Source organism: Onychostoma macrolepis, chromosome 08 (genome assembly GCF_012432095.1).
Source record: "Onychostoma macrolepis isolate SWU-2019 chromosome 08, ASM1243209v1, whole genome shotgun sequence".
Taxonomy (NCBI): Eukaryota; Metazoa; Chordata; class Actinopteri; order Cypriniformes; family Cyprinidae; genus Onychostoma; species Onychostoma macrolepis.
The window spans coordinates 24281330-24297240 of record NC_081162.1 but is presented as its reverse complement, the minus strand read 5'-3'; the positions used below and the strand labels follow the sequence as shown (position 1 = coordinate 24297240).

General features: G+C 35.9%; 1 protein-coding gene across 2 annotated transcripts in view; it reads right to left on the bottom strand.

The window, feature by feature from the left end:
• cdk16 (cyclin dependent kinase 16) overlaps positions 1-10653 on the bottom strand; it is a 29737-nt gene extending 19084 nt beyond the window's left edge. The window contains exons 1-3 of one of the 2 annotated variants that reach the window (XM_058784378.1): positions 10199-10653; positions 4429-4608; positions 462-626 (exon numbers count right to left, since the gene is read on the bottom strand). In XM_058784378.1, the coding sequence (XP_058640361.1) occupies positions 462-626; positions 4429-4549 (286 nt within the window). In that variant the 5' untranslated portion in view covers positions 4550-4608; positions 10199-10653. The remainder of the gene's footprint in view (positions 1-461; positions 627-4428; positions 4609-10198) is intronic. The other variant, XM_058784379.1, reaches the window with a different exon arrangement.
• Between the last annotated feature and the right edge of the window lie 5258 nt (positions 10654-15911).

Sequence of the window (15911 nt, the reverse complement as noted above, 5' to 3'; positions counted from 1 at the left end):
CATGTTATTCCAAACCTGTATGGATTTCTTTCTTCTGCTGAACACAAAAGATGATATTTTGAAGAATGTAGGTAACCAAACAGTTCCTGGTCACTAAAGACTGATCTTTTTGTCCAATTAATGTCAATTAAAGTCAAAACGGAAATTCATACAGGTTTGGTACAACTTGAGGGTGAGTAAATGAGGACAGGAATTTCATTTTTGGGTGAACTATTCCTTTAAGACAAATAAAGACAGAAGTTGCTTTGTCATTACTGTTCTGCAAAAATTCTCTCATTGTTTGACAACAGGCCTTCAAGGGAAGTGAATGCAATAACAATCATTAACTGAAGAGATAAGGAACACGAAATCGGAAAACAAAACTGTTCAAATTCCTTGCGATTCCCATCCCTACTGTGCAACCTCACACACATCACACTCTCGTCCTCTGTGTGCATGCGTGTACGTGCGTGTGAATGTACCGAGGCGCGTGGTGTGGTTGAGATAGGAGCTGAGACTGCGGCCCAGGCTGCGTGGTCTGCGCAGGGCGCTGCTGTAGGACTGCAGAAGGGAGTGCATGCTGAAGGAACTCCCCGAACCTCTCACTGAACCCCGCAGACCACCACTGCCGCCAACTGGCATGGCCTCTGGGAGGGAGGAGAGGGGAGGAGGGCGACACACAGAGGAAATGAGGACGAGGAGAAGGGGGGGAAGGGCAGAGAAGGAGCCGGGAAGGAGAATGTAAATGTGGCGGGACACATAATGGAATTGAGCGTTATGGATAGGGAAAAGAAAACGGAGCAGAAGTGAAAGGAAAAGGGGTAAATAAAGATGAACAGTGTATTATGGAGGTAAAAAGAAAAGAAGAAGTGGTTGGGAATGAGTGATATGGTTCGGATGAAATGGTAATGTTGGGTAGCAAGTGTTTGTGATTAACAGAGAAGGAAAAAGGAGAAAAACAAGGTTTGGGGGTCACAGGACGAGAAGGAAAAAAAAAAAAAGAGGAAATATTAAATTAAAAACAGAAAGAGTCAAATTTTAGAGCATGCAATCATTTTTCCAAAACTGTTATTTAAAAAATAAAAAGATAAATTTACAAGGAACATCTTCAGTGTTAGTAAATGACGTACAAGGGCCACAATTATTAAGCAACGACACTGATAAATTCATTTTCTCGCTGCCGGTAATTGTTTCTAATGATGCTCTGCACTGTGGCGGCGATTAAAACGACACACAAGGGCATCGATTCATCAGCATATGAAAGCCAAATGCATTTCAAATTTGTGCAGGGTTTGGAGAAATGCCAAAACACACTACAAAAGAATGAGATGGGTTTGCGGACTCAATATGATGATGTATTTGCATATGGTACTTAGAATATATAACATGTACATATATATTATCGACTTGGGTGAAACGGTTATGAAGATAGATGTCAAACTGAAGCTGTTTCGTTGAAACTGTCGGATCTGAGATGAGCAGGATCTGTCAGTGCAGTTAGCTCGAGATGGGAAGCCATGCTAGAAGACACATGCTGATTGGTCAGAGGGGGTAACAGCAGGCAGGAGACAGTAGCTTAGCTCAACGCACACAGAGCCATAGCCAGTCCTTGAGTATAACGGATAGACTGGCTTTAAAACTCATTTCGATGTTTTAATGCAATGCTTTAATGCTGCATACCTGTATCACACTGGCAGGCAACGCGAAGGGAGGCAGAGGTGAATGTATATGCATTCAATGACGAATGGCTGAAAGACTTTCTTGAAACCACATGGATTAAAGCACAGCCTTGAGCTTTGTACTTGTTTCTAGAGAGTATCGGGACTTTTAAAAGTTAACATCAACCCCAATTACTTGCTTTTGAAATGCAAGCTACTCATAGATACAAATTCGTTTTCAGAATTCTTTGAAATATAGCACATTCTCCACCTACAATGACTTCTATTTTCTGAAGACATAATAACCTCATCGAATCAAATTCCGATGGACAAAATAACATACATAATTTCCTGCTGAATTTAAAATACATCTAATTATGGAGGTTAAGCAAGTAGCAAATGCAGTTGCAAGTTGCCATTAACGCTTCCTTAAAGGGATAGTTCACCCAAAAATGATAATTATGCCACTATTTACCAACCATATTGTTGCTCCAAATATTTATGGAGAACTTCCACTAAAATGAAAAAAAACTCACAATTTTCTCAAAATATCTTTCCTTGTGTTCCACAGCAGACCAAAAGGCATATAAGGTGAGAAAATTAATGACAGAACTTTTATTTTAGGGTGAAGTATCCCTTTAAGAGAGATTTTATGCCTGTAAATCTGTTTTTCTAAACAAAACACTAATTCTTGTTAGTGTTCTTTTTTTTTTCTTTTTTTTTTTTAGAATTACCTTAAACAACATTTATAACAAAACTGCTTTGACATATACACTGTTATATAAACATCATTTGGTCATAAAATGAATTTCATTTTCTGTTGCATGCTGTCCGCAAAGAAAACACAATAGAAAATGCACTTTTTTTGTCTTTGTCTTATCGCAATTCAGTCGGCAAGCTCACAATTCAGGTAAAATGTCATTTCTTTCCATAGATTCAAATACAGCACCTCCACTGAACAGTGACAGGAAACACTGCTGTAAACTCACTGTATTAGAATTCATAGCTACTCTGTTCCAAATTTACAGCAGCTGAAGTAAAAGCCACAGATCTCACATTAACCGTTAAACTTAAAGAGGAAATTAGCAATTTAACTAAAACTACATCTTTTACACGCAACATGCTGAGAATTACGGCACTTAAAGTGGTCTGTTGACAGACTAAATGCTCTTTTTGAAGTCTAGCCATTTGCAACAATTCTGGCAACTTTCTGGCTGCCATTATATAAAAACCCTGGAACAGATTGTACAGATGGCGCTGAATTTGAGCTGTTTTTATCCCCTCCGGTAAGAATGCTCTCACACACACACACACACACACACAAACACAAACACGTACACTCTGGTTATGAGCGTCTGAAATATTACATGCCACAGAGTTTTCATGCACGTCCCAATATCGGGAAGGAATGACTGGGATGACCCAGAGATGAAACATAATTATGTTGTAATGTTTTGTTAGATATGCTTACTCACACTAACTTTGATTAGTCACCATTAAACAGATAAGGCGGCCAAGTTTGTACAATTTCTGCATTAATTGTACTTGTGGATTATGGCAGAATGGAGTTAAACATGATAAATTGTGTTAAATGTAGCATTATATCCTACATTTTTATTAAACAACCAAGCAAGAAAAGAATTTTATGCATGACAAGCATTTGAGTTCTGTGGAATTCTGCAGATGCAGATTCCATGCAGGTTTACTGATAAGATAATAACGCAATCACCATGGGCACTAGAGCTGCACGGTTAATCAAATTAAAACTGAAACTGCCATATGGCTTAGTGCGATTATCAAATAGCAAATAATGATATTTAATTACATAAATATAGGCACTGCATTCTTACACGCAATTGGCTCATTATACGCATGTGATTGTAGCATCTCAGAGCAGCTTGGTTGAGTTTAGTTCACTTTAACAATCCGCCAACCACCTTCACATACTTGTAATGAGAAGCACTTATCAAAAAGAGCTCTGTCATCATTTACACACTCGGTTGTTCCAAACTCACACAAGTTTCTTTCTTCCGTTAACAGTTGACGGTAGCCATTGACTTCCATAGTGAGGAAAGAAATAATACTATGTAAGTGAATGGCTACCGTCAATTGTCTGGTTACCCACATTATTCAAAATATTTTTTTTTCTCTTATTTTTTATTAACAGGTGGAGCGTAATTAAATGATAGAATTTTCATTTTGGCTGAACTATCCCTTTATGGGCTCCATGCGTTTAATTGGTCAAAATAAAAGTTTGATGGTTTAAAATTTGAAAAAAAAAAGAAAGAAATTAAGACAGCGATTACCATTATTAGTATTGTAATTTTACAGTTGTAAAATAAAACAATTATTAAACCATTTCCTTAAATACTATTTTTTTATACTTACAGTGAACTATTACAATAGATTTTTTTAAATTCAAGTTATTTAGTATTTTTTATTTAATAATAATGGCAATAATAATAATAATTATTATTATTATTTTTAGGAAAACTTTTATTATTAATAAGAATTATTATTATATTATATTATTAATATAAATTTGTATTTATTAAACATTTTCAAAGCTGTCATTTTTAAAATCGCATTTAAAATTACAATTGCAATTTTATTAAAAAAAAAAAAAACAGAAATTAAATTCAAATCATGCAGCCCTAATGGGCACTCTTCTATGCTTTACCAGTCAAATACAGTCGCATCCATGTTCAGTAAACCGGTGTATGCCGAGTTCTGCACTAGAAATCAAGTGTGGCTTTCGCGTTGTATTGCAAGAAAGTGAATGCTACCGTACCGGAATCACTGTGTGCTCCTGTGTCCTGAGAGCTGATGGTCTCGCTCAAGGTCTTGTCCCCGCTGTTACCCCCTCGCAGCGTCAGGGACAGCTGCCGTTTGATCTTCCTCATGCGGTCCATCAGTGGGGGTATGGGGGGCCGAGATGAGGGGGTGGTGGGGCTGCCACTGTTCAACCGCCCTGTCAGAGACACAAATCCACAAGCAGAACTTTACACACTGCTTCCTGATTCATTTGATATCCTCTGTGATTACTGGACACAGCAAAGTCATGCATTTTCAAGGACGCCGTCCTCTTAAGACTGTAATGGAATGTGTTAACATATTCTGGGATAAATATTAGCTTAAAATTATGTGTCAAGACAAACATGGAGCAGAGAGGTGATTCAGAGGACAAATTTGTTTATTTCATAAGCACTGAACATTATTTGAGCGGATGGCGCTCTACAGAATGGACATCAAAGTGAGAGACAGTAACTGGAAGTGGTTCACGGTGAGAGATCACACCTACAATAAACAAATCACACAGCCAACTGTAACTGCACACATAAGTAATGACTAGCAACAGTGTTTTCACACTCATCATTCTAAGTGTGATTGTTTTCATTTATAAATCAAGCGCTGAAAGGATTGCAGACACTGCAGATTCGAGTGTATTTAGGCCGGAAATGCAAAGAATCCAACTGGGAGGCTCTCAGAGAGGCGCAAACAGAGTAATAACTGCACCAGATCCATTAAATTGGAGTATGTACAGAGAGAAAGCACTAAACACATGTCAATGATCACAGAACAGAGTTGAGCATGAACATTCATCTCGGTTCAGTGAAATTCAGAGAAAACAGTGAGAGATTATGGGTTTGTTGAGAATTGTGCATTACTCGTACTTTTTTGCAGTATGCACAAAACTCTCAGATGACCTACTAGATGTGCAGTACACAACCAGAGCACAGTGAGTGAGATACCACAATTCACTGCACTTGATCTGACCTTCCATTTGTAGTATGACAATAGAATTGGACATGATATAAACCATTAAGGTCTACTTCTTCACTCATACTGTGTAATTAAAAGAGCCTTTCCAGTTAGGCTTTTGCAGTAATGGTAGCAACAAATAATAAATAGCACAAATAAATACTGGCACTTTAGGCATCGTATATGCTAGGCTTAGCAATATGTTTAGCTAGCAGGGTATGGGCTGAATTATAATATAATATAATGCAATTTTGGCTGTTCCTAAAGAACATATATATTTCAATAAATAATAAATTGTACATATATATATATATATATATATATATATATATATATATATATATATATATATATATATATATATATAAATTATATAATAAATACAAATGTGTGGGGGACTGGGGCTTATTAGGAACAGGCAAAATGCAAATATACTAATTACATATAAATAAATAAATACAATTCATATATTTGACATTGTATATTTAAAATTTTATATTATATTTTAATAGTATTAATATTATTTAAAAATTAGAAAATAATACATATTATATAAAAAAAATAAACAGTAGTATGTATACCGAGGTACTATTCCATTCAACACATTGCCTAAAAGAGAAAAAAACAAGTTATCCTCAGTGCTTGTAGGGAACACAGGGTCCTCTCTTTAGGAACAGTCAAAATGCCAGAAGGTTTTGCCTTTCCTTTGGACTAATCACATGCTTTGGCACAAAGATGAGCAACAATCTTGACCGCAAATCCAAGCTTTGGGTTCTTGGACTTAATGTGACCCACTAACAAGTTGCCTGAGGACAGGATTCTACTCAGGCACAAGATTTCAAACACTTGTTTCCTGTGCAGATAGATATCATAGTTTACGCTAAGAGAGATTTAACATGTTAAACAAGTAACAGACCACATGTTCTTTAGAAATACTGCTTATAGGAGTTGTCTGAACATCTACACTAAACCACTCAGAAGTAGTGCACTGAGCCTTAATTTGTCAAAGAGCAATTTAAAACACGAAAATACATTCAAAGCTGTACTTCAAGGTGATAAATCAATGTAAAATCCAATCTTGAGGGGTTTAAAAGCACATTAAGCAGAATGCATAAGGTTTGGGATCACACAACAAGTGATGATAAAGGAAAATCTTTAACAATTGTTTCTTGTACAGACATCCAATAACAAGGGTTTTAAAGAACTCCAAGGCAAACCGTTGGAAGGTTAACACTAAAAATACTATGAATAGTTGAAATGCTTGAAATAGCGAGAGTGGTGTTTCCTTTCCCCCCTGAGGGGGAAGCGCGGAAACACATGCCTGAAACCCAAGATGATGAAAAATTACGGATGTTGAAAAGAAAAGCAAAGAAATGGGGACAGATCCAATGGCAATCAACGCAAGGCATTTGAAGCGTCTTTTATTTATCTCAGCCATAAATTTAAGATGAACCAAGTTGCCTCAAATCAGATCTCCTGAATCAGACAAACAGGAAATCCACAAACCTTTGCTCTTATTTACAGTAAACCAATGTGACAAACAGCTCAGAGGAGGAACTCTGACTGTTAAAGGACATTTTGCATAATATTCATCCCGATTTGCATTTTGAATAACAATCAGTCGTGTACAATGTGGTTGAATGGCTGAGAAATCTGCTGCTCCGTGCCAAGATGAATCGAGTCATTCCCTAATCAGTTTAGTAATCAAAGACAAACAAGACATGGTTATATATACACATGAGCTTAACCTGTTTACCCTCCACCATTTTCACTCCACACTGGCTTCATTCATGACCTGGTGAGTGATTGCGGCCCCAGAGGAAAGCAGCAGCGGTCTACACCGGGTTAAGGGCCGTTTTCAGCTCTCGGCATCGTCTTAGTGCTACTTAATCAGGGTTGATGACTCTTTAAGACTCTTTCTATCTCTTTTCATTACAATCCGCAGCAGTGGACCATCAAAACAGCATGCAGGACAGCATTCTGTGGGCCCCTGCTAGCTAACACAGGACTAACCGCATCTCAACTCTCCTGCAAACAGATTGGCAGTGTTCGGTTTCAGAGCCAAGGTGTTTCTTTGACCTGCATCGATACGGTGTAGACTGAGGCTCATTTATCCACTCTATAGGTCAATAAATGCTTCATGGGGTTCGGACGGCTGACAGTGACAGCTTGGTCTTCGTCCATGTGGATGAGTTTACAAACCTACCCAGCCAAGTGGCAAAAAACAGCCTGTTTTCTGTAAAACACCTTTCATTTGATCATACGCAAGAGAGTTAAACAAAAAAAGCACCGGTCCATGCTGGCCACAGGCCCCCAACATCCCTCTCCAACCAGACTGACATGCATCCAAACACAAGGTGACACCCGACGGGAGTGACCTTCATAGAGACTGATTCTGGAACACCAGGTCCAGACAGCACTACATCAACCAGCCTCTGAGCACAAACGTGTCTGTGTTGCTGTCATTTCTCTGTGGCGGCGGAAAAGCGGAAGAAGGTGTCCGTACAGTGCAGCACTTCATCAATATTATTATGCTGGTGACACATGCCAGAACTAGAAAAATCAGTCAGCTCATGTAGGTTGCTTTCTAATTGGACGCTGTTATTCATTGAGGCATTATGGGCTCTTAGATTTTCAAATACAGCAATAACGAAGACGATTACAACAGTCGAAAGGAAACCGAGGATGTAGCCTGTCAATTCTGCCTCAAAGCTATGGAACACACTTTCAATGCTATATTTTACTTTATATATTTTTTTATTTTAGCGTTTAACAAGCAAATTATTTTTCTTGTGAATTATATGTATTATCATCTTTTATTATTATTTTGTTTTAATTTCCATTTTTATTATACATTATGTATATTAATTTTATTTTTATTATAATTAAAAAGTGGGTTAAGGCAGTTGCTTCCTAAATATTTTTAAAAGAAAGCTAAAACAAAATTACATTTTTATTTTAGCATTTAACTTGATTTAACTTGACAGCTTTTAATTTCCATTTTTTGTAATGCATTTCATGTATATTAATTTTATCTTTTATTATCATTAAATAATTATATTAACTAAATATAACACGTTATATTAACTATGGTATTTTTATAATTATTATTATTATCTTACTCAAAGAAATAGTTTATTGTCAACTATGTGCCATGTACAAATCCACCACTTAAAAAGCAAATTAAGGGATGTACCAGAAATATTTTGGAAAATTATGAGCAGGTAAATGGGATGAAGGTATTTTGCGGATACATTTTTAAGCAAAATATAATGTTTGACCAATATGGGTTTTTCAATGACTCATGAGAATACTGAGACCAAGAGACCAGGTCAATATAACATTGATGACATAACGCAATTTAACGAAAGAAAATACACAGAAGTGCGAAGTGTGAAAAAGCTGTTGGTAAATGTGTGGCAAAGAGGCACTTTGTGGTCACTTTTTAAAAAAATATATAAATCGGTCATGCATGCACAGATTTCAGTTAATTTTTCCCATCTGTCACTAAAAATACCCTTAAAAATGACTAAAGACCAATTCTGTGAGCAATGCACGTTCCTCTGGAATTATTCTAGTCTTGCTTCAAAGCGAAGCCAATTACTTCTAACACAGAAGTCAAAGGTCAAGTGCTCTCCCTAATTCTCTTAAATAAGCAATCAATGGAAACCACCACTTAAATTTAGGTTGATGAATGTCAGTTAACTAAAGCACCGAAATTATGCATGCTACAACAGTGTAAGTCTATTTAGGTGAGGAAAGCAAAGTTAAAGACTCCTAAACCATCTGTCACAACCTAATGATAATATTCCACAAACCAACCCCCTCAACATGCACCCACACTCCTCCATCTGACCAGAACTGAGTCTTTAAGGAGCCTTCTCATTACTGCATCTCCTACAAGTTTCGCTCTTCCTCCTTCCTCATTCCACCAGTTTAACTTCAGTTCACCTGCTGGGAAATCTATGTGAGCTGGAAGGATCATTATGGCCTTTTTATGCCAAAAATAGATTAAAGTACAGCTTTACCCCTAGATAACATGAATTCGATACTACGTATTTACAACTATGACGTAACTTACATAACACCCCGTCATGGTTTGAATGAGTGACGTCACGCTGTCATCACAAGATGCCAATGCCAACGTAAAATACGCCATTGACAATGTTTCCTCTCTCTAAAAGGCATTTAATTAAATATTAACTTTTATACTATTTTCTAATAGTATATGTTATTAATATGTTAAACAAAACTGCTCAAAATGAACATACAACTTCATTAAACCCATATTGTATAAGCACCTGAGGTAATTCAGATGACATTATTAGAAAGCACAACATGACTGAATAAAACACAAGACTCCCTCAGGATAAGACAATTATTCAGGCAAGCCATAAATAAGTAACATTAATTAAATTAAACACTGATTGCAGCCAGACTGCTGACTAATCCACAGTAAACCACACATAAACACGCTAGCCAGGTTAGCTAGTTAGCTGGCTTTAAAGACCAGCATTAAACGGCCATTGTACAGGAATGCGATAATGATTCCTTTTTCTTTTTATTCCTTAATATTACTTTTTCTGTTGTCCGTTCGCATATATCATAAAACAGTCTCTCGGTTTTCATTCAGACAGCCCTAACGACCCAAGCAGGGTTTCACACACGGACTGTCCGGCGCGAATTAACTCACACAAAAACGGCCTAAATCTACTTTTTCTGTCCCATTATGATGCTTTTCCCACTTTAAGATGAAATATCAGAGTGGGACAGGATAATATCCGGGATGGCTTTCTTACCCGTGGAGTTGAGATCCGTGTGTGCTTGTGTAAATGAGTGTGTATTGCTCGTGTAATCTTAACAGCAGTAATAATATCCCAAAGCGGCCGCGCTCTCCCAATAGTCCTCGGCCATGATCCTCTACTCCTGCTGCTGCTGCTGTTTGTCCAGTCTCCAATGCTGCTGGAGCAACTCCTCTACACCCCGCATGTCTCACCACGGTTCCTTCTTTCCTGAAATTGCTAAAACGTTACAGCAGCTGTTCCTTTCCTTGCCAAATCCGGACTGGAGTGGATCATGGAAGCTACAGAGCAGCTGCGAATAGATTCAGGAGTCACTCACTCATTGGATAGGTTGGGGAACGTGTCATTATGTCATTGAGCTATTTCTCGTGTAAATAACACGTTTTTAAGATATATCTACGTTTTATTATGATATATTCCTGATTAGGTTGATTCTGTAGATTATGCGTCCCTGCAGTCATGAAATTTGGATACGAAGTGAGACCGTCCACCCCTCATAAATTAAACTGGCTCATAGTGGGCTGACCTGAATTCCGTTCAAGCAAGTCAGACTGTTCCATTCAGACGGAATGCGCAGGGGTGAGGCAGTGGGAGTGCAGTGTCTAATGCAGAATGCTGTGAGCCACTGTATGTCATGCTGAGCTGTTACATATTTTTGACATATTATTTATTTAAGAAATTACGTTAAATTGCAGTTGTTTGTAATAGGATCAGATTTATCATTAAAAAGGCTTCTCAATGTAGATATGCGTTGTTCCACCCTAGCTTAAGGAATAAGTAAGTGTATTAAGTGTCTATCAGAATGGGGTGTATACTGAAATTCCGAGTTTTCAGAAATTCAGTATCTATCTGTCTATCTGTCTGTCTGTCTAATATAAATATTTTCTGAATACTGGTATGTATTCTATGGAGGGCCAAATTATGCAAAATTAAATCATTAAATAAATGTTGAGCTGTATAAATACATTTTTAAATACATTAATAATTAAATACATAAATAAATGCATAAAATATTATATTATATTATTATTATCATCAGTATTATTATATTATATATTTATAATATGATATTCATTCATTCATTTGTTTATTCATTCTTTCAACCATTTATTTATTTAATGTAATTTCATTCATTCATTCATTCATTCATTTCTTCCACATTTCATTTTCAGGGTTATGGGACATGCTGACAACCGTAACCCTGAAAATGAAATGTGAAGGAAATAAATGAATGAATGAATGAATGAAATTACATTAAAAATAAATAAATAAAATAAAAGATCAAAAGGATTAATAATGCAGGTTTATTTTCACAGCCTTCTTTGACCATATATGCAGTCGTGGTCAGAATTATTGGCACCCTTGGTAAATATGGTCAAAGAAGGCTGTGAAAATAAGCCTGCATTATTAATCCTTTTGATCTTTTATTTTTTTAAATCACAAAAACCTAACCTTTCATTGGATAATAAGAATTTAAAATGGGGTAAAATCTCATTATGAAATAAATGTTTTTCTCAAATACATGTTGGACACAATTATTGGCACCCCTAGAAATTCTAAAGAGTAAAATATCTCTGAAGTATATTCCTATTCATATTCACAATTTTGAGCACTCCATGGTGATTATGAACATGAAATTATCCAGCCATGGCTTCTTGTTTCACAGAAATATAAAAATAAATTCCCTTAATCATCCATCACAATGAGAAAAACCAAAGAATATATTTCTGATGTGCAGCAAAAGATAATTGACTTTAAGAAAAGAGCTAGAGCAGTGAAAATTCCCATTTCCACCATCAGGGCAATAATTAAGAATTTCCAATCAACATAAAATGTTACGAAACTGCCTGGAAGAGGACGTGTGTCTATATCGTCCTGATGCACGGCGAGAAGGAGAGTTTAAGTGGCTAAAGACTCTCCAAGGACCACAGCTGGAGAATTGCAGAAAATAATTGAGTCTCGGGGCCAGAAAACCTTAAAAATAAATTGTCAAACAGCCCCTACATCACCACATGTTGTTTGGGAGGGTTTCAAGAAAACTTCTCCTCGCTCATCCAAAAACAAACTCCGGCATATTCGGTTATCAGACACGACTGGAACTTCAAATGGGACTGGCTTCTATGGGCAGATGAAGCTAAAAAAAATGAGCTTTTTAGCAGCAAACACTCAAGATGTGTTTGGTGAACACAGGGAGAGAAAGTACCCCATGTGTACAATGAAATATACTGCTGTATTTTTGATGTTGTGGGCCTATATTTCTGCTGGAGGTCCTGGACATCTTGTTTAGATACACGGCATCATGGATTCTATCAAATACCAACAGATAAAAAATCAATAAGTGACTGACTCTGTTATAAATCTTATAATGGGCCATGTTTGGATCTTCCAACCGGACAATAATCCAAACACAAACCTCAAAAACAACATAAAAATGGGTCACTGAGCACAAAACCAAGCTTCTTCTGGCCATTCCAGTCCTCTGACCTGAACCCTGTAGAAAATGAGTGAACTGAAGAGAAGCACCAACATGGAGCTGGGAATCTAAAGGGTCTGGAGTGATTCTGGATGAAGGAATGGTCTCTGATCTCTTGTCAGGTGTTCTCTAACCTCATCAGGCATTATAGGAGAACATTTAGAGCTGTTAAACTGGCAAATGGAGGTTTCAAAAAGTATTGAATAAAAGGGTGCCGTTAATTGTGGCCAATGCGTATTAGAGAAAAACATTTATTTCATAATGATATTTCCCCCCATTTTAAATTCTTATTATCCAATGAAAGGTTAGAGGTTTGTGACTATTTTAAAGAAAAGATCAAAAGGATTAACAATGCAGATTAATTTTCACAGCCTTCTTTGATCATATTTACCAAGGGTGCCAATAATTCTGACCACGACTGTATATTGTATGTGTGTGTGTGTGTGTGTATGTATATGTATAATTAATTAATTTATCTATGCTGCTATAATATATACACGAATAACCTAAAATAAGTTATTTCAATAATATAATAATAATAATAATAATATTTTACATATATATATATATATATATATATATATATATTTATATATATAAATTCCCATATGTAAGTCTATGCTGGTTCTCCAATTAAAAAGTAAATAAAATAAAATAAAAAATAATTGTTTACTTGTAAATGTATATAAAATATTTGTAATAATAATAACATTTTGGAATAAAACCTTCATACCCTTACATGTAAATTAAAATTTCAGTTAATTTTGCAGTGTCTATTATGAGCACATGAAACCTTATCAGTGCATTATGTTTTGGATATCCAGGCTGATTCATAATTGCAGTGACAGCATTGATTTATATGATAATTAAACAGGATGGGTTAGGAGAGCTGGGGGAAACCTAACCTGAAGTGTGTGTGTGTGTGTGATGCAGAGCAGTGGAGCCCCCACAGTGAGTCACCACTCTGGCATGCACCAGAGCCCCCAGCAGTTACTTTGGTCCTGGAAACCCACTGTATGGGGGTTGCGTCAATGTGCCTTGGGTGCAAATGAACAATTCTTTTGTTCCTTTAACAGTTCCCAACATTTTACTTCACCAGGGAAGAAACTGAATGCTAGGAATTATCCAGAAGTTAGTTTTTGTGTTGTTTTGTTTTTGCATACATGACCTTACAATTAAAATCACTGCATGTGGGTGCTAAAAAATGCAAGTTTGCATACACATAATGCAACATAAATAAGCACACAAGGTTACACCATTTTTATATATAAGTATTCATACATTTAAAAAAGCAGCACCAAGCGTGTTGTTTTTCAATGGCCTTTAATTATGTGTAACACTAGCCACTGGCGAGGGCAGTCATGTATGTTCTCAACCTTGTCTTGATTAAGAGAGCACTTCTGAAAATGCCTCTTTCGGCCACCAGTAGCCACTGTTCAGCCAGGTCAGGTGACTTTCAACATGCCATGCTTATTACTTGATGATGACCACATATGATTGCGCTTTAATTAGAAATAAGAATGTTATTAAGGTCTCATTTAGACTGGTGAACAATAATGCAGATAAGAGGAGTTAAGTGGCTGATGTAAACCTAAAAGGCAAACCCATTGACGCATGCCTTAATGTGCTGCATTCATTAGTGCATTCACATTTCAAGTGCTTAACATGTTGAGAGCGACACTATTATGCAGCATTAGAGGTTCACAGAACCACAACACAGAACAACAGAGTGCCGGCGCTCACCTGTGTATGTGGATGCACCGTCTGGAAGCATCATTATGTTTGTGTGTGTGGATGATTTAGATTGGGAATGACATGTACTAAGGAGAATACATTTGGGATCTGTAACCTCTCTCCTCCTTTCTCCTTCTCTTTCTCTCTGTTTTCTCATAAGCCTCATGTAGAGCTCATGCAATGTGTTTATAACCACGAATATAGAAAATGAACATGAATTTCTCATGTGTATATATTTATTTGTGATTTTATGTGGTTTTAGAACAATGTGCACCCAGTGTTTCACATGTAACCAAATGGTTTTACATGTGAATTTCAAGCTGTTTTAAGGTGGATGCACAATTAAATGTACAATATCAGTCAATAGTAATAAGTTTAGACTGAATTTGGTTCATAATTGTATGAACAGTGTGTGTATATACAGTATATATATATATATATATATATATATATATATATATTATTGATATAATTTTTTACTCTTACTTATTTAGATAAGTAAATTATAGAACACAAATGTAATATAATATAGTCGGTATCAATTATATATATAATTTTGTTAATTTTTAGATGTACTAAAGATCATATTTAATATTGTTATTGAATTTAAACTTAAGTGAATGTTAGATGATAGTACAACAATTAAAAAAAAAAAAGGAAATGGCCATGCACAATTAAAATATCCAATAAAAGTCAATATCAATAAATTAAAAAGTTTCCAATATTAGCTGATAATTGTTGATATTAATTTTTTGTTTTGTTTTAGACTTATTTTTAGAAAAAATACAAAAATATTATATTTACAAAAATATTTAATTCTGTAATATTTTGTCTAAATATTTAAAAATATAAACAAAAAGTTATGTGTATATATACTAAATAGTGTTATTAAATTTAACTTAGCTGTTTAAGTTTATGTTAGCTGATTCTAAAGGTAATTTAGAATAATTTTAGTGAAATGCACCATTAAATATTCAATATCAGTAAATATTAATACATTTGAAAAAGTTATATATACATACATGTGCATAAATACATATATATTTTGCATTAAGAAAATGAAAAGGTAGTTTTTTTTGTATGGTTACATTATTTTCATAATCTATATCATATGTATATCTTCATAATGCATTATGTGCATTCATAAAATTTATATCTATTTAGTATTGCATAATTTTTTTTCATTATTATGTTTTTTTGCAGACGACATGCCATGCTTTATACTCCCTATGCTGGAAAATGGTGATGCTGAGGCCCCTCTTTTGTCATCATTATCCATGTGTCAGTGTGTGCATGGGGAGGGTAGGAGGAGGAGAAATGGGGAAAACCAGGAGGCAGAGAGGGAGGCAGGAAGGGGGTGTAAGAAAGTGCGAGAAGATTAGAACATGATTGGCTAAAGGAGGATTATAACTCAGCCCAGTTGGCCGAGGTTCAGCTCCTTCTCCTGCCGTGTGGAAGTGCGTGTCTGAGTATTTACGAGTGGAAGCCTGTATGTTACACACA